The 18,955-nt window shown below is 40.5% G+C and overlaps 1 protein-coding gene across 4 annotated transcripts in view; it reads left to right on the forward strand.

The window, feature by feature from the left end:
• Positions 1 to 18,955, forward strand: part of pitpnm3 (PITPNM family member 3) — an 86,375-nt gene that overhangs the window by 39,738 nt on the left and 27,682 nt on the right. For all 4 annotated transcript variants that reach the window (XM_069712374.1, XM_069712375.1, XM_069712373.1 and 1 more), the window contains 3 exons: positions 4,630 to 4,700; positions 4,879 to 5,099; positions 18,149 to 18,338. In XM_069712374.1, coding sequence (XP_069568475.1) covers positions 4,630 to 4,700; positions 4,879 to 5,099; positions 18,149 to 18,338 — 482 coding nt within the window. The remainder of the gene's footprint in view (positions 1 to 4,629; positions 4,701 to 4,878; positions 5,100 to 18,148; positions 18,339 to 18,955) is intronic.

The raw sequence follows: 18,955 nt of genomic DNA on the forward strand, positions 1-18,955 counted from the left end.
AACGGGGGCTGTTCCCCCAATCAGGAGACAGCATGCCTCCAAATGAGCACCCTTACCTGTTGCTGCTGTATAACACGCATAGACTTCTTTACCTCTTGCTTCTTCTGACACTTATATAATGAAGAACTAAAAAAGAAGGATAAACTTGCACCTACACACGTTCATAGATTTCATGAGGATAATGTTTGACTAAACGAGTTGTGAAGTGTTTGCTGATCTTTACAGAAAGGTCAGAGGTCATGGAAGTTCATTTTTCGTTCCATATTAAGACAATATATTGTAATTTTAGTTACGTGGATTTTGTCTTCGTAACTTAGATAATATCCTACGTCTGAGGAAAACGTTGATCTTCCAACGGCCTCATCTTTTCCCTCTGTGTCTTTGCATTTCCTGCATTACATTACCCGCCTGTTAGCTTGATAAACTGTGAGCCTTGGTGGCTTCTAGACAGTGTCCACGTTGACGTTGCCTAGAAACAGTGTTTTTACGACCACTTGAACGCCAAGCATATGGAGCACACGACTTCCTATGTCGTAACCACGAGCTCACGAGTTCAATTTGAATGCAGCAACTGACACGGTATCCTCTGGTGGACTGAAGGGTGTATTGCATGAGGGGTGTACATAGAGAGCATTTCAGAGAAGCATTAGGAGGGTTATACACCAGGAGGAAAATCGCTTGTTTTGGCTATCTTCATAGTCAGTGGAGGTTACGGAGGAACTGGAGTGATGTGATCTATTTTTTTTGTCCTTGTTAAAACTGCAGCTTCATTCGGAAGATGAAATCTACACCGATCAGCCACAACACCACCCTCACTGACAGCAGAAGAGCATCACATTGAGTTTCTCATTACAATGGCACCTGTCAAGTACACGGTTTGCTCTGTATTTACTGTATATGGCTCTTCATCACCTGAGCGGTCTCAAACCATTTTACACTGTTTCCCATTCACACACACACACACAGTCATACTCGCAGACCAGTGGCGGCAGAGCTGCCATGCGGTGCATTTGCCTGCCGTCAGGAGCAACTGAGTTCAGTTTCTTCACCTTATGATTAGAGGGCAATCTGAGCCACGGCTGAGGTGGGATATATCAGAGAGCCGTTAGTTCGTACTGCCTCTTTCGTCCAAAAATAAAATCTGCAAGTTTGAATAAAACCAAACAACAGAAAAATGTGCTCCGAGTCACCGTGTTAACTGAAGGCTCATAGGACAAGAGGTGCTCCACTTTATAACCACAGTTGCTAATTTCAATTTAAGACACTTTTTGCAGTAATACCAAGAGCCTGTTCGCTGTGATTACCACTGATTCTTTTATACTGACTGACACTTTATTTTGATTGTTGCCCCCCACCTGTGTACCTGCTCGTTAATCATTTGCATAAATGTAATCAGAGGCTTTATTCTATATCACATATTTCATCTTGTCGCTTGCAACTGTAACGTCACGTCTTGAATAGAGCTGAAGACTTAAAAGGTAAAACTAATTTGCAAGAACACGACGCTGCTGTTTTCTGAGCGTGTCTTCCCAGAAACGCAGATAATTTACCACAATACGGTTGCGGTCTAATGAGCTCATTCACACTCCAGCAGGCAGGAAACTTTGAGGATATTTTGCCATTTTTATTGTCCCTGGGAAAATATGACTGTGTAGTCTGAAAGCCGGGCTCCCTGGTGACGAATGCAGTCTTTTGCCTTACTCTCACCCTGCTGCTCTGCTCTTTCTCCCATCCCCTTAGCCGAAGGTGGTAAATGTGTAAGTGTGATGTAAGTGGTCGAGACCTCAGAGGAATAAGATTCAGGGAGAGGTAAACAGAAAAACTAAAACTGCTTGCTCGGGACAGAAAAGAAACATCGCCTTTTTAGGGACTGTGATATTTTAAATCATTGTTGCTCTGACAGAATTTCACACAGGAGGGATCTCAACAGGGATCAATACATCAATATTTTATCCTTCCACATCCAGCTCTTGTAGACTTCTCCGCAGAGCACTTTCATCTTCACATCTGGGGTCAATTTTCTCTTCCTCTTTCGCGTCGATAAGTTATGAAGTAGCTGAGGATCCAGTGTGACAACAGACACACCGACGCACTGTGCCCGCCTGCTGTGAGCTTGTGCCTGACTGGGCTTTAAGCCACTGGAAATGACCACGGTGCTGTTGGGCAATGGAATTGTCGGCTTATCACAGGGTGCCCTCTAGGTTGGGCTATTTTGTCGGAAGAGAATGATTGCTGGCAGAAAGCTGCTAAATGCCACGAAGCTTCATAAAGCACATATTGACTGACAGAACTCAGACCTCTGAGAGGGGAAACACGAGAAATGAAAACAAACACAGACAGAGTGTTGGAATCCCCCTGCCGCAGCAAAATGTGCTGCAGAAGAAAGAAAAATGGCCTCGTCTTAAAGCAGAGGCAGTTCATTCCACATAAGCTTTGCCAATAGAAATATGATTTTGTCTGTTTGCTCCAATATCAGACAAATATCTCCCTTAACATTGAATTCGGGAGCAGCTCAGCGTGTGTGCTGCTTTCACAAATGATGTGAACAGAGAAGTGCTGCGGTTTCCTCTGGCTGTCTTTTCGACAATCTGCTGAATACAGCGGTTTGCTGCAGATTGGCAGTCATCACATTTTCTCGTACAATGCTGTCTGAGATGGAGGGCTTTTTTACATTATTCACTTTACATTTGTTATTGTCTTATCTGGTGAATAATCTCGCTTTGTTTTGCTGTGCTTATTTAACCAAATATGACTCAATCATCAACTTTATGCTTTTTGTTACTTCAAAAATTGTAACTACATTGGATGTAGCTGCAACATTTTCCTCTCTGAACCACATGAATCACATTCACCCAATCAGCCACAGGAATCTCCAACCTGGCGCTCGTGAGCGACCAGTAGCTCAACACTCGGTTCAAACAATGGATGTAGATGCAGAAACAAAACTCGCATCATGAGACATCACTTGAACTGAGTCACTTCCTCAGTACACCAGATTGGGATTATTTAGAAGACTGCTAAAGGTTGCTTTAAAATAGAACTGTGGGTTGTGATAAGCTGCTTGGATAAAAGATCCAAAGTTTTTTGAGGAGGATAGTCTGCAAACAAGCAGAAACACTTGTTCCTTAGTTAAATATCATATACAGTGCATCCGGAAAGTATTCACAGCGCTTCACTTTTGCCACATTTTGTTATGTTACAGCCTTATTCCAAAATGGATTAAATTAATTTTTTTTTCTCAAAATTCTACACATAATACCCCATAATGACAAAGTGCAAAAAGTTTGTTTAAATTTTTTGCAAATCTATTAAAAATAAAGAACGAAAATATAACACGTACATAAGTATTCACAGCCTTTGCTCAATACTTTGTTGAAGCACCTTTGGCAGCAGTTACAGCCTCAAGTCTTTTTGAGTATGATGCAGTTCCTGCCACCGAAAAACATCCCCACAGCATGATGCTGCCACCACCATGCTTCACCGTAGAGATGGTATTGGCCAGGTGATGAGCGGTGCCTGGTTTCCTCCAGACATGGTGCTTGGCCTTCAGGCCAAAGAGTTCAATCTTTGTTTCATCAGACCAGAGAATTTTGTTTCTCATGGTAAAAAAATGTGTAAAAATGTGTAAAAAGTGAAGCGCTGTGAATACTTTCTGGATGCACTGTATCTGTTAAATATGTCCATCGGTGGCTTCCACAAAAACTCAATTTCAAACAAAGCTGAGTTTTGTCACACTAGAATACTTTACAATGTTTTTGAATTAACTTTTCTCCCCCGCCTCTCTCTTCCAGAAAAAATAAAACCTTCCTCCATTGATTTCCTGTTACATTGTGACCGAAATAGTGCTATGTGCTGAGCCCCTTGTGTGTGCTGATCTGTTGTATACAAGCAGTCAGTCTGTGGCAGGCTGTGGTCTGGGAATGGATTCGGGAGGGAGCCGAGAGTGCAAGAGTCTGTGAGAGCCTCCCGTTGCTGTCGGTCCCAGATGAGGATGCCAAATAAACAATGAGCTAAGCAAAGAGCCGTGCCTTGAGCCTGGAGAGAGAAAATAGAAAGAGAGACAGGAGAGAGAGAGAGAGCTCAGGAATAAGATGACACAGCATGCAGAGGCTTCTGGAGAGGGTAATGAGTTTGGCCAGTTTCCCATGAAACACTGCAACACACAGAGAGAGAGAGAGAGATGCTTCCAGTCGTAACCATTGGGATAAAAAAAGAAATGCCCCTGTCACTTTACCTTTTGTCTTTAGAAAAAAAAAAAAGTCTTATTTTTTTCTGACATCAGAGGAGCTCAAATGTAATTACCTGTGATGGCTGTAGACGCTGCGGCAGAAAAACAAGCAGTCTCCTGCTGTTCAGCTTCAGTATTGACTCCTGAATCCCTCGATTATTCCATTTGAACCTAAGAGTACAAACAGCTCTCACCCAGTTAGGTGCAGGAATACAGCAAGATGGAGAGGCATTATTAATATTGACCATCGTCACTAATCAATGTCCATTTATGCATCTGTAATCGATGTGTCTGGATAAAGTGGCTCCAGCAGTGATCCTTTCTCCCCCCCCCTTTTCTCTCCCTTTATGCTTCCTTTTTTTTCCTTCCTGACACTTCTTTGATACACTCATCTAATGCAGAGGGCCTCTATCAGCTGGGAGGTCCACGCTGTGCCCCTCAGAGCAGCATTGAAGAACTGGAGGACATCGAGGTAAGATCATTATCAACAGCTGCTCCGCACATTCACCAGCAGCCAAGAACACGTAGATGCGCCTGCTTATTTGTGTGACCATGCTGCGATCACAAAGGGCTGCCTCTATTCTCTGGGTCTCTCCTTTAAAGTGTCTCTTCTTTTTTTTTTTCACCCCGCCTGAACCCTCTTTTTGCAGAGGAAATGTAAAACCCATGTCCTGCTGCTTGTGGTGCACGGGGGAAACATCCTGGACACGGCCGGCGGGGACCCCAGCACGAAGGCCGGCGATGTGGCCACCGTAACCTCGGTGCTGGAGAAGGTGACGCGGGTGCACTTCCAGGCCACTGTCGAACACGTGATGATCAAGCTGGTGCCTTGTCCCGCCGTGTGCGCCGATGCCTTCTCCTTAGTGTCCAGGTAAGTGCAGCTGCCCAAACACAGAGTTGCACTGACCGCATTCACACTTCACATTTCAAATGTCTCATAACTGGTTAAAACATGGAGCTGGTTTAATACAGTTTAATTTAATTTATACTTACTGAGGATTTTGAAAAAAAAAAAAAAAAAAGACATGACTAAAAAACTGAAGAAGGGCACAAGTGCTCACTGAACGGTTTCATAAGCATAAAAAAGGATGAGTCATTTATTTTGGCCTTCAGTGTCACCACATCTCCACCAAATTGAAAACCTGTGAATCATTTTGTGCCAACATGTGAGATAGATTATCTAAACAGATAGATAGATTATCTAAACATCAAAAGAGAGGATGCCTTTAAAATAATAATATTCATCCCTCCAGTATGATTCCAGAGAACTGAATAATTTGTCAATGAGCATTAAAACTGTTCTAGAGACTCCTTATCATGCATCAAAAGACACTTGATCCACTTCCTGGAGTTCACTGAACCAGAATCTTTCAGTTACCAATGTTGCAGAGGCTTTTTGGAGGGACATGTATGACTTGGGAATGCAGCTTGTCACACCTGAACAAGAGGCTTAGGACAGCTGTGATAATGAGCTTAGTCTGAGTTAAAAAGTTACAGAGCAAGAGGAGGATGGGAGAACAATTTGAAGAGGTGGCACTGGATAATGTACAGTAGTATAGTTAGGTACTTTGTTAACTCTGATTGGTCAACTCTACATTTAGAACGGGCTCAAATCAACATGACAGCACATTGTGCTCATCACTAGAAAATATCACTCCGCCATCACTGAAACAGAATATGTCGTTAGATATAAACATGTAGTGAATTTTTGAATTGATTACATCTATATTTCTTCAATGAATTTGGACTTTTAGATTTTACAATGCTCTGGAGAACTGTTAGCGTGTTCGGTTTGGATCATATCAGCTGTGCCGCTGAGTAACAGAAAGTTTTATATTTTGAGAGCAGATTGCCCAACAATATGAATGCAGAGGGTGTGCTTTAACGACATTATTTGGCTTCCATACTGTTATTGTATAGAAGCCATCGATATGTTTATTATGTGTGTGAAGCAGAGGGCAGGAAAACACATTAACTTCTAGGTAAATTAACCAGGAGACATGATGGCGGGTGAAACGTTGAAATGTTACGGTAATCTCCCGGAAATGCTGATCGGCACTGTGTGAGTTGAGACAACACTACACTGTCAAAATGCAGGCACGAGACATGTAAGTGTACCAACATGTAGTGTACTACATGTACATGTACATGTAGCGTTCTATATAATGGAAGTACATGAATTGAGACACAGCCATGTTTTAGTGGAGCCCAGTAACATTCTCCTACTTTTGCTTTTTAATTCGCGGTTTGCAAACAGCCTTAAGGTGCATTAGCGCCACCTTCAGGTGTCTGTAAAAACTGGGGAAATAAGAGGACAGGTGGATCTGTCGTCTTTTTAGTGAGGAGCTATTCTGCTTCATTTTATGTTTAACCATTTTCTTAAAGCCACCAGTCTAACCCAAGCAGTCTCTGTACTCTGTAATATTTTCACAAATGTTAAACTGACTTAGCCTATTTCTGCTGTTCAGGTCCTCTTCTCACCCCGTAGTAAAAGGGCAGAATATGATTGCATTATCCCTGGCTGCCTCATCATTTCTTTCTCAAAAAAACTGAAGCAGACACCAGTAGCATACCGATATCTTGTTCGGTGAAAGGAGTAACTGGAAGAAATAATTTATGGGAATAAGATGCACGATGGTTATTTTCTTTAATTTGTCACCATTAGATCATTAAAGTGGTTCCACCTGTCAGCCTTTTCCCAATTAACATCCGGGTAGGTGCTGCTACTGCATCTGAAGATGGATGAACACCTGGACGGACTATGAGTGACACATTGTAACAGTGAAGGTACACCTTCCTGTGTGAAGAAGGAAAGATGGAAACTTCCAGTAACACTTCAGATGACCTAATCTTGCAGTTACACACAGGAGTTAAGAGTCTTGGTGCAGGGTCGAGAGTTTGTGATGTTAGGAGCCAGCTGATGAATGAGTCAGTGAAGTTGAGATGTTTTGTAGGTGCAGCGGCTCTTTTGACATCAGATGGTGATTCAATCCACCCAAGATTCACAAGTTAGGCACATTTAAAGAAAGGAAATTGTCCTGCTTCTGTGATGAAAAAAAAATAATCTTAAATTGTCACTATTATTCATTACTGTAAAGGAGCAATGAATGAGCTTTACTTTTTAAAGTAGCACTTGAAGAATGTGTCCAGGATGAGTGCAGGCCTAAGAGAATTAGAAGAGAAGTACAAAAATGTCTGGTCTTCTACGGGGGTGGAGGTTAATTAAGAAAGTACATTGGCCAAAGACCCCTAAACAGAATGTTATTTGGTATGCTGACCACATGTCTAAGCCCTCACAAGCATGTGGCCTTGTGGAATATTGTACTGCTAACCTTTTTAAAGGCTGTTGTTTTTTAATTGTTAATTCTCCCCGTGCTAGAGGCGGCGAGTGGAAACATTAATGCCTTAAGTGACATTTTACATTTTCCACTGATACCCAGGTCTCTGCAAAGAAAATGTGAAACGATCTGTTTGGCTAATTGCCTGCAGTTACTTTGTATTCAGGTTTCATTTGTGGTATGAGTTTTAAATCCAAAATGAATTGTGGATGTGATGGTAGCAGTCAGCAGATGAGTATTCCCTCAGGATGAATTGGACAGTTTTAGCTTCATTAAAGCTGACAGGTCTTGTTCCTTGTTATTATTTCTGTCATGTAATGCCATCCTTGGCTAGAATGCATTTTTGAAATACAAGAAGTAAAACACGTCTGTCTTCTCTTTTTTTTTTTTTTTTTTTTTTTTTTTTTTAGCCTGGACTGCCGTTCCTGCAGAAGGCTGCTTACCCATAACTAATGATTTAATTTCACATGAAATACCACACGTCCCAGTGGTTACCCGTTTTAATCTTAGACAGTGTCACATAGTTTTCACTGCTCTCCAAATAAACACCAGAGGTTTTTTCGTCTGAATTGTAAGTAATCAGTTTGGCTGAGAATGTGTTTGGCAGTCAGGACAAGACTTCTGTCTGGTTTTGTGATTGATGTTTGCAGAAGTCAAGCAAGACGAGTGTAAAGAGATTTGAGTGGTGTTGCTGCTCAGCAGCTTGACGTCCGCTTGGCTCTCGCCACATCCAGAGATAAAATATTAAAAGTAACACTCTCCTATTGGAGTTGAGCAGAACTGAGTTACTGCTACATGTCTGGATTGTCTACTCCTGGAAGCATGTGGACAGTCACGTGTTAACGCATACACATTTAACATTCAGGCATGCATACAATTTTGCCTTTAAAGAGAGCATGGATATTAAAATAACAGGTCACGAAGGACAAAAACTGCTATATTAGCAAATGAATGAAGTCATGTTTTTTACTTCAATATTTAAATGAAGCTTTGGCTTGATTAAGATTTTCCTATAAAATAAAGCCACAGAAAAACTGTAAAATGTTTGAATCTTCGATTTGATTTAGTTTTCCTGTTTATTTTGTTTGACGCTGCTTTAGGTCTCATGTTCATGTATGAGGGATTTTTTTTAAGGAAGGATCAAACTGTGTAATAATAACACTGTTTTTAAACTGCCCCCATCTTCACGTTCTTGCTACTTGTCAGCCAACATATACACCATAACATTTAAACCACTGACAGGTGAAGCATTAAGTACAGTTCAACATGTCCAGCAATGCAGTAAATCCTCCATAATGATTACAATGTTCAGTCAATATTCAGTCTGACAAAGAGAGATGTGGATTTAATTCAATGGAGATTTTGGAGATTGTCATTTTTGATGCTGTTGAATATGCTGTCCCTCCCATCTAAAATACATTGGGTTGGCAAAATATAAGGAACATCTGTCAGTATAAATCAGTGCAGTTCAACCACACCACAAATGACAAAACCATTTGAATCTTATTTGAATAACAACAGAACATTATAATGTTTTTGAAGGGAGGATTGACTGCTGGGCTGCTGTATCATACTAAATGCTTAACTTTTAATGTTGAGGCTGATCCGAGTACATCTGCAATATATTCCGAAATACGTCGGTCTAGCCCTAATTTCTTTACTTTCTGTATCTTTGGCTGCAGTTATAGGGAAATAGCCTGTGTGATTGTTACGTGATTATGTGTTTGTGCTCTTAAATTAAATTAAACAAAACATACTTAAGCTCAGATGGCTCCAGGTCCTGAAATTACTCTCTCAATATGTACAATCAGTAGGCATTCATGCATGCCCACACATCAGCAAACACAACGCGCATTTAACTCCACTTTTGTCAGTTACCAGTGTTAATTCACGTGGAAGTGTTGGACTTGTGGGTGTGCAGAGACTCATTTATTTGCAGGCCAACATAAACATCTGAGGAATAAGCAGCCTCATGGAAAAGCTGTGTGGGTAATTTGCTGCTATTCTTTGTAACAGCTTGGCTGAAAAATCACACCATGGAGTAGAGGTGGCAAAACCTCTTAGCGCCTGAATGGCAAACTTTCAAATGAATAAACCATGTTGGACTACCCCGTAGAGGCAGAACATGGTTTTTAGCTCACGTTGTTGTAGTTCCCGTGTGCCCCCGAGGGGCTCTGAGCTCTCATTATTAACTCTGTCTGCCAATGAACGTACCAGGCAGTGACGACTTTGAGCTGGGTGTAAAAAAAAAGAAACACATCAATAAACACGCTCGCACAACTACATCCCACACACACAGACATGTTGGAAAAGAGTGCTGAATTTTATTGTTGCACCAGAGCACGTCCAATCAGCAGCAACAGGGAAAAGGCTTCCAAATGTAACAGGGTTAATAATGCTTCCACTTGCCACTGTATTAATAGGTGGATATATGTGTATTATAAAATAGTGTTCTGTCACTTTAAGAGACGTTATAGGCTGCCATAACGATCAGACCGCCATTTGGTCATCCAGGGCGGGCTCTCATCACCACGCCCCTTTCTGGGGGAAAACAATCCCCCATACTGCAAAAACAGCAAGAGAATCGGAGGAAGTTGAGACTTTTCTCCAAACTGCTGCTTTAAACTAACCAGTTTAAATAATAATGTTATGCGAAGAGTTGCTGTGTAGTTAATTGCACCAATAATGATGTGAAAAACTCTTATCTGTCATTTCCCCCCCCCTGTCATGTCCTAAAAAAAAGATCCTGATAGAAGAGCTTCATTATGGCACCACTCTATAGAAGGGAAGACTGAAGTGACGTGACTAAAGAGCGATCAAATTGAACTTTTTTTTAAAATAATCTATCCTAACTGCTAAACTGTGTAGTAGCACAAGTGTTTTTTAATTCCTAGTGCGATGCGTTTGTGAGGATACACGTTCCAGAGACAGTATTATCTGTCCTTCCCCAGAATAAAAATCAACTCAATTGGGATTCCTGGATTGTGGTGATTTAAAACAACACAACACATGATCCCACTTGTTACAGCAACACACCGCCCCTGTCACAGCTTGAAGAGAAATAAACATTTCAGCCATTATAAACTTCACATGAGCAGCAGGACAGGAAAATAGAATGTATTCCTGTTCCAGCAGTCTGCGTCATTTTACATGATTAGTTTTCTGTTGAGAAAAGTGCAGCAGGATGAGGGGGAGAAAGTTCACTTGTCTATCTCCATGGTAGGTGACCTCACTTCAGGGAGATGGAGGCTCATTACTCTGGTCATTTGTGGTGAGGGACAGGCCACTATTATTTCCCCATCTCCCTAATTGGCAGAGAGCCATTACTGTTCATGTTAAATGCATAAACAGTCCTCTACTGTTCATCATCGCATTATCATGACTCCTAGAGGAGGACTTTTTTTTATTTTACATCTCCTGGTAGCAAACAGTATCATAATTATCCCGCCTAAGCTGTCATCAAATGACTCAATGACAGTGACAGTGTCTCTCACGGGCAAAGTGGTAAACAAATAAGCACTCTCAGTATAAAAAGATAAAGGATAACCTATACTTCAGATGGTCAGAAATGCCCTGACAGCCATAACATAGCTGAAAATGTTTTTCTGTCATGTTATATGCATTTTAGCCAAGACACTGCAGGCAAATTTTTTTTTTTTTTTTTTTAATCCTTTGGTACATTTTTTGATTTTTGCCTTTTATGCCTGCATAACCATAGACTGTATAGAAAAGTGGACATAGGTTTAGGGTCTGAAAAATGAGGCCGATGCAGAAGTGCCTAACACTGCAATACCACCGAGTGCCACTAGAGTTTGGCTCCAAAAAGTTTCTGGCTGCATAGACTCCCATTCAACTTCTCTCATAAAATACAAAGTCAGCAAATTTTTTTCAATTAGTTATTTGGGTGTTGTTAACTAAAGTCAATTCTTCTTATTAGTTTTCTGGAGGTCCATGTGAAAATAATCCCGTCATGAATTAGAAAATAAGCTTAAAAAAGGCTGTTTTTGGGGGCGTGTCTGTTTGATTGACAGGCCTGTGTTGCACTCAGGTTACAGTATCAGTAGGCGGACTAGTGGGAAAAAAAAGTACTGAGTATAGACTTAGGTGTTTATTTTGCTACTGTTTGTATTTGGAATTGTAGATTTCTTCTTACAAAATGTTAGCATATATGAAATATTATAAAAATCGTGCTGACTGATAATGAACAAACCCCTTGGTAAAAACATTCAAGATATAGCTGTGAATAAAACTTGTAGGTTTTTTTTTACTTGTAAGTGCAAATTAGGTGGACATTTCAGGTCAGAGTAACAAAAAAGCTCAAAATTTTGACTAAAAGTTTTTTTTTTTTTTCATTTCGCTGAACCAGAAATCTCTGCTCATCCTCACTTATACACACCACACTTTCCACTTTTATTTGTTTTTACAGACGGGTTTGTTCCCATATCATTCATAGTCTGATTTATGTAACGCTATTCATAAAAACATGTCTGTTTTATGGAGTGGAAAAAAAAAAAAATCCAAAATCCCCTTTGTAAAAACCTTAAAATATGTCAACAAAATGAAACAATTTCAAACCAGGCTATCCGATTTCTGTTATGGAAATGTATGCAAATTAGTGCATATCTAATTACATAATTCCCTTATTTGCATATACAAGCATGACATTTCAGAAAACCTGCCACACAAGAAATGTCTTGCTATAACAAATATCTAATTATATCTAAGTAACATATTTCAGCCGGTTCACCTATAAAGTGTTGAGCACAGATGTATGAATGAGGTTAATACTGCCTCTCATTAGCAGATGACTAATATCTCGATATAATGGGGGTAGACTCATCACAGTGATGGGAAGCACGCTCTTCTGCCATTCAGGGACTCTCTGATGTGTCTCTTTGGCAGAGCAAAAAGTGGCAACTTTTATCTGCCATCTTTGTGCTGCTTGATGGATGTCAAGTTTGTCATTTAGATTTAAAAAAAACAACAAAAAAAACATGTGGTCTTTACTAAGAATCTGAACCTATGGCGACACTGCGCTGTAATGTCCAGATCACCGAGCACCACCTGGGTCAGTTTTGCTTTGTCAAAATTATTTGCTACCACTACTTTATGGAGCATTACAGGGTAAATTATAGTTTTGTATTTTAAAGATTCATGATATCCATTAAATCTGGGATCTGGATGGTTTGATGGAACAGCGTTGTTAAATCACATGTTTGTATCGACAAAGATGTTAATGATTGCTTTAAATTATTGAGGACCATTGATGGAGTGCAGAGAACAACCTGCAGCCCTCACAGAGGTTGTACCTTCAAACACCCTCAGCAAATAAACCAAAGGACAGTTTGGCACGCACACACACAAACAAACCATTTTCTGTGCTCTGATGAATGTGAAACAGTGGCTGCTCCGTGGTAATAATACTAACAAGTGCTTGCATAATCAAGTTATTATGCAACACAAATAATGAGTGTCTCACCTGGCATTTGTTGAGCAGTGCAGCAGGTGTTAAACCTCTGTTCCTGTCCTGTGACTTGTGAACCCTGAAGTCAGAGGTAGACTTGTGTTTGGAATATTAATTGTAGCATTTTTTTGTGTTTTGTGTGTGTGTGTGTGTGTTTTTCTGAGAGTGTGTGCGACCAGCAGCTGTTAACGAGACTCTACTAAGATCAAGCCGCGGCGGCGACAAAGCTCAGATCAAACCCACAGTGGCACTTAGCTGGGATGTTGGGAGTTCTCATTTGTCAGGTCCAAAGCTCAATAACGAAGCAGCTGATAAACAAACCATCGTTGGTGTTTAAATTATGAGGTGAAATGATGGTCTTCTGCTGCACAGCATGTCTCCCTCTTCGAGCAAGACGTTGGTTTGTCTGTGCGTGCCTGAAGACTTCACACAGGAAGAGTGACACTTTTGTTTTGCAAATAACTGAGTGAAATACACTTCCAATGACACAGAATTGATGACTGAATATTTTCTTACTGTGTAGCTGTACGTACACACACACACACACACACACACACACACACACACACACACACACACACACACACACACACACACACACACACAAATACACACATAAAGAGAAGGGAACTTCTCCTTGGACAGAGCTGATAAGCTTGTCTTTAGTTTTTCCTTTGAGACGAGGGTTGTTGTTTGTGTCCAACACCAAACTCACTTCATATGGCCATTGATTATTGATCAGTGGATCGGCCGTCTGCTCGGTGCTTCACGCTAATGACTGTGCTTAGCTGTGGAAGACTTGTGCGCTACCTCTCCCTGCAAAATTCGACTGCCTCTCACCTTTTGAAGGAGTTCCACACAGAATTTCCTGACGGCTGTAGTTGTCTTTGCATGTTTCTGCTGTTCGGACTGTGACATTTAATCTCAATGCCACACAGTTTTACCTGAAAGCTCTGGACACTGAGAACATCTGTTCTTCTTCTCCTTATGTTGTTTAAAGGCAGGCAGCTTTTAAACACATTACCGCCACTTTCTGATGGATGTAACATATTACAACCAGGCGCTGGTAAAAACAGGAAATAAGGAAGAACGATAGTTTTATAGTCGACTTATTATACTATAACAATTATTCGAATAATCGAAAATTATATTTTGGTGGTTGTGATGTGACCTCATAAAACCTTGTTTGTGGCCATAACTCAATAATGCATATGCAAATTATAACAACGTTTCACAAATGTCTAAAAGGATAAAAATTATGAAGTGATAAAATGTTATATCCAAAAGTTAAAAGTTCAACTTCACTGCGACATCCTAATGTTCTGCAAAAACGCTTTTCTGGCCATTATTCAACACCATAACTCCGGAACAGAAGGGGCGATTGTGACCATATTTCACGTTTGGTCAGATCCCGACTTTGGTCTTTGGTGTCCACTTTGAAACTGTGGTGACTGAACAGATATTCTGTGTTGTCGGGTCGAAGATATGTGTGTAGTATCTTCTACTGTCAGTCAGCTTTAACGGTCAAATATGTGAAGACATACAAGGATCCCCTCAAAGTCCTGACAACAAATGTTGCATGAGTCTGGACAGACAGAGATGGAGGCATGCAACCACCGGGCCCAGTTTTGATATAATCCTGCACACAGCTTAAAAACTGCAGTAAGGACTTTTTTTTCAGCCCAACTCAGACAGACTTGTGGGTGTTCTGTTTTTAGTTCTCTATTTGCAGATATTTTGAAGAGTGAGGTTTCTCTGGTCAACAGCTACATGTCGCAGAGCAGTGTCTCTGAAAGGCAGGAAAGTGTCGTGTTAATGGTTTCATTTTGTACTTTAAATGTTTTCATATTCACATGCAAAAACCAGAATCCTAAAAGGCATATGTTGTATTCATTTACCGCAGCTGTGTGCATATAAATAGAAGTTGGAAATAGAAGATGGTGTTCACAGTAACAGTTAAAGCTGTAAGTACTTTGGAGTGGTGCTACTTTATCACATCGACATGTAGGAACAGAGTCGAGCTCACTATTCACCATTCGTCCAGACTCTATGAACAGGGAAGGGATTCTCTGACCTAAATATTCTCTGCTTCTTGCTTATAATTCCTCTCCATGCCTCTCAAAGGTGATTCTGCTGACTTTGTTTTTGTGACACCTCATGGCTCTAATGAGATCTAATGAGATATTTTTTTTCACCACCTTTTTGCAACGTTCTTTGAACTTGACTTTCCTGAATTCTCCGAAGGGGTGCAATAGGGGGTCGTCTCGGCAGCAATCAAAGGCACCATGAAACTCTCATGTCAAGTATTGCTGGTGTTATTGCTCGCAGAATCCATTTCATCTTGGCAGTTTAAACTACAGACCACTTTCATGTTTTGTGCATTTTTTTTTTAAGGCTTTTATAAGCAAACGTAAAGACATTTTTGCTCATGCTAGAACTCGTTTGCTCGTTTCTTCCCAATAGGTTTCCTACATTTCTGCAGCATGGTATTTTAGTCATTGCTACAGAAATTGACCATGTCTGTAATTAGGAAAAAAGGATAAAGGATTTAGAGAATTTTTTCAGAAGTTTTCATAGTTTAATGGAATGATTAAAAGTGCCTTGGCTCTAAAAATGAGAATGTAATGAGAAATTTACACAGTCATGCAGTCAGTTTAGGCAATCAAGTAAATGGCCTAATCCGACAAATGCATAATGGAATAATCACAGTCAGAGAAGGAACTTTACGTTGCCCCGGTTGTGGAGATTTGTTCTTGCATATACGATACACCTCATTTTCATTTTTTTGGACAGTGGCTGCAAAGTGTCTGGCTCTAATTAAACAAAGACATTGAACTCCCAGAGACACACAAGGCTTCTATGGCATTGTTGGACTTACAAATTAATCATGACAGTTCAATAAACAGAACAAGAACATCTCCCATGTTTGGAGAAATAAACACATTTGCTCACTTAGATCATATTAGAAGATTGATATAAATTTAATCGTTGTGTGCTCAGTGGAGAGTGTTTCAGAGTTTCTGGAATTAATTCAAAATAATTGTCTTTTCCACGCGTAGAATTAAACACGGTGTGGAAGAATGGTACAATAATAACATAAATGCAGGGTCCTTCATGTGTGCACTGTTGTACACACTTTAAACATAACCCTATTATACAGGCCGACGGTAGTAATAGTGATAAATGAACAGTCGCGGTTCCGTAGCGCGACATGTGAAGTAAAAAGAAAACGGATGCGATTTGGAATGAGTACGCTTCCTTTTATTGCATTTTCTTCTTCTTCTTCTACTTCTTCCTTTTGTGGGCGGAGCATTAGCGCCACCAACAGTCTCAGCGGCTCAGTCGATGTGACGTGTCCTCCGTCACGCAGAGGATTGTGAGTCAGAACAGCCAGAGTAGCATGCCGGCCTGGGTAAAGCAAAATACGACAGAATATAGTAGGACATCCTGGTGGTTTTGACATCCACCATTAACATATGGTAGGTAGGTATTTACTTTATTAATCCCCGAGGGGAATTTTTTTTTTTTTTTAATTAATTTTTTTTTTTTTTAAATATGTATTGGGACATACTAAATCTTATTCTAGCATACGAAATAATACGGATACTGGATCGCAAGCCAATATGTCTGAGAAGTTTTCTATATCATATAAGACTCCTGGCTAGGAATTTTTCAACTAAGCTGGGAGCAAAAATGTTTGTGAATACGGCCTTTGGCCAGTCACTGCTAGCTGCCTGAGAAGTCTCTGGCTTTATTCAAACAGGCAAATCCACTTTTCTCAAATCAGATCTTTAGGATACTGTGCTCACTGTTATTTACCAGTGAGTGGATTTGATTCGGTGTGTCCAGACATCAACTACCTATCTGCATGGATTGCTATAACTACCTATAAGAAAACTATTACACCAGCCTTATCCTTTAAAGAAGTTGCCACAAATATATTTCTGTATTGTATAAATTCAACAGAGATCAAATTATTACTGATCTTATAATCTGGGATTTTCTACTTCCCAAACCGTTTTATACGTGATTTTATGTATCAGTGCTAGAGTACATGAAAACAGGCAGCCCTCATTCCTGCTCAGAGGTTGTGCCCCTCTGTGTGCTGAGGTGTCCATGGTTGCTGACATATTTCAGCCTTGGTGTGGCGATGCTGCTTCTTCCTGTAATAAGAGCCTTTGATAGATGGTGACAAGGTGGCTTCTCAAGGAGAAGGTGCAGGGCAGTGCCATCTTTTACTATTTCCCCATGCTGTCAGGTGACGTGTTGCGCTTCATCTGTGTGTGCGCCGTCCCTATGACGCACACAAGCAACGCACACACACGCCCATTAATGTCATGACTGAGAAGCAAAGACGAGTTGTTTGACTTGTTTTCTTGTGTTTTATTTGTGGGATAGCATTCTTCTTCTCCCTACTTTAACTCAGGGGTCTATAACCTTTTTTCCCGAGAGCTACTTTGACAAAATGAAAGTGCCCGCAAGCTTCTCATGTTTACAAACATTTACTCTCATAGCTGAGCTCCACCAAAACCAGCTGAATCAGCATCTTTTATTTGAACGAATTGATACTCAACACACACATTTTGTATCACAACAGCTTACATTCGACAGCATGTGCATGTTTTTTCTGTATGCATTTATTTCCTTTTATTTATTATTTGATGAAGCTCAGACCACTCACATCTGTCATAGTCAGCAAAACCGTGTTTATTACTCACTTTACTCCATATTTTCTCTCTGTACACACACCCACAATCTCTAATACACACATATTCACACTGTAGCTTTGTGGGAAAGCCTCAACTCAGTGCGTCAAGAAGAGATGTTGAAAGATGACGGATAGTCAAGAGGTAGCGTTACACAAGAGAAACTCGTGTTTCTTGGAGTTTTTTTTTTTTTTAGACATGAACTCAATCTGAATGAATTTATTGTGACATCACTGTGCATTAGAAAATGATGACTGGCGTTTTACAAAACGGTCTAGAAATACCAAACAGAAGATTCCATAAGACATCAAATTATGATTAAATTTTCTGTTTCTTCATCTCCTCTTCCCCTTCATCCATTCATCTCTTTCTACCTGCTGCCTTCCTTTCTACCCATCACCACCCCCTCCAGTCTGAACCCATACAGCTACGATGAAAGCTGCGTGTCCAGCAGCGTGGACCACCTGCCTCTGGCTGCCCTCCCCCTCCTCGCCATCGTCTCCCCACGCTACCTGGATGCCGTGGCCACAGTCATCGACCGGGCCAACCAGGTCTATCGCAGCTTCCTGCAGTCAGAGGATGGCCAGGGATTCACGGGTCAGGTCTGTTGTGCCTTCTTCTGTTTGTAACCGTGACGTTGAGATGAGAGAACTCCCAAACTTTATTCTGTCACTGAATATTGGGCTTCAGGCCCTTTATTTGAAGGATAAGATAGAGATTGCTTTTGAGTGGGCTGTGTAATCTGTGGAAACTGTGGGAGCTCAGATCCCTATTGTTTCACTGGACCACATCCCCCCCTTTATACATAACAACTACGAGGCTCTTGGTAGTACCCTGTATTCTATAATGAGGTAATGATGGCATTACATAGATCACAATGGAGTTTATTAAGGAATTAGGTCAGTGCACTGAAAAACAAGTCAACTTTGCTGTGCTTAAATTACGTGAACTATTCTAAATATGTTTTACAAATTTGGTCAATAAGTGTAATAGTACCATCCTACAAATACTCATCATCGCCTGCTGTTTTTCAGCTGCTGTAGGGCCTGTTTAAAAAATTGAAACCCTCGCGTTTCTCAGGCCTTGATGGAACATTTTTGAGAGCCACTGGATTATGCCATCTTGATTAGGAAGTCATTAATAATAATAATAATAATCACTTGTACGTAAATACATTACAGTATGTGCGTAAAAGAAAAATAAATCCACAATCTACGTC

Source organism: Brachyistius frenatus, unplaced genomic scaffold (assembly GCF_029030835.1).
Source record: "Brachyistius frenatus isolate BFR_SWC_R1_liver_20210118 unplaced genomic scaffold, ASM2903083v1 Contig_109, whole genome shotgun sequence".
Classification (NCBI taxonomy): Eukaryota; Metazoa; Chordata; class Actinopteri; family Embiotocidae; genus Brachyistius; species Brachyistius frenatus.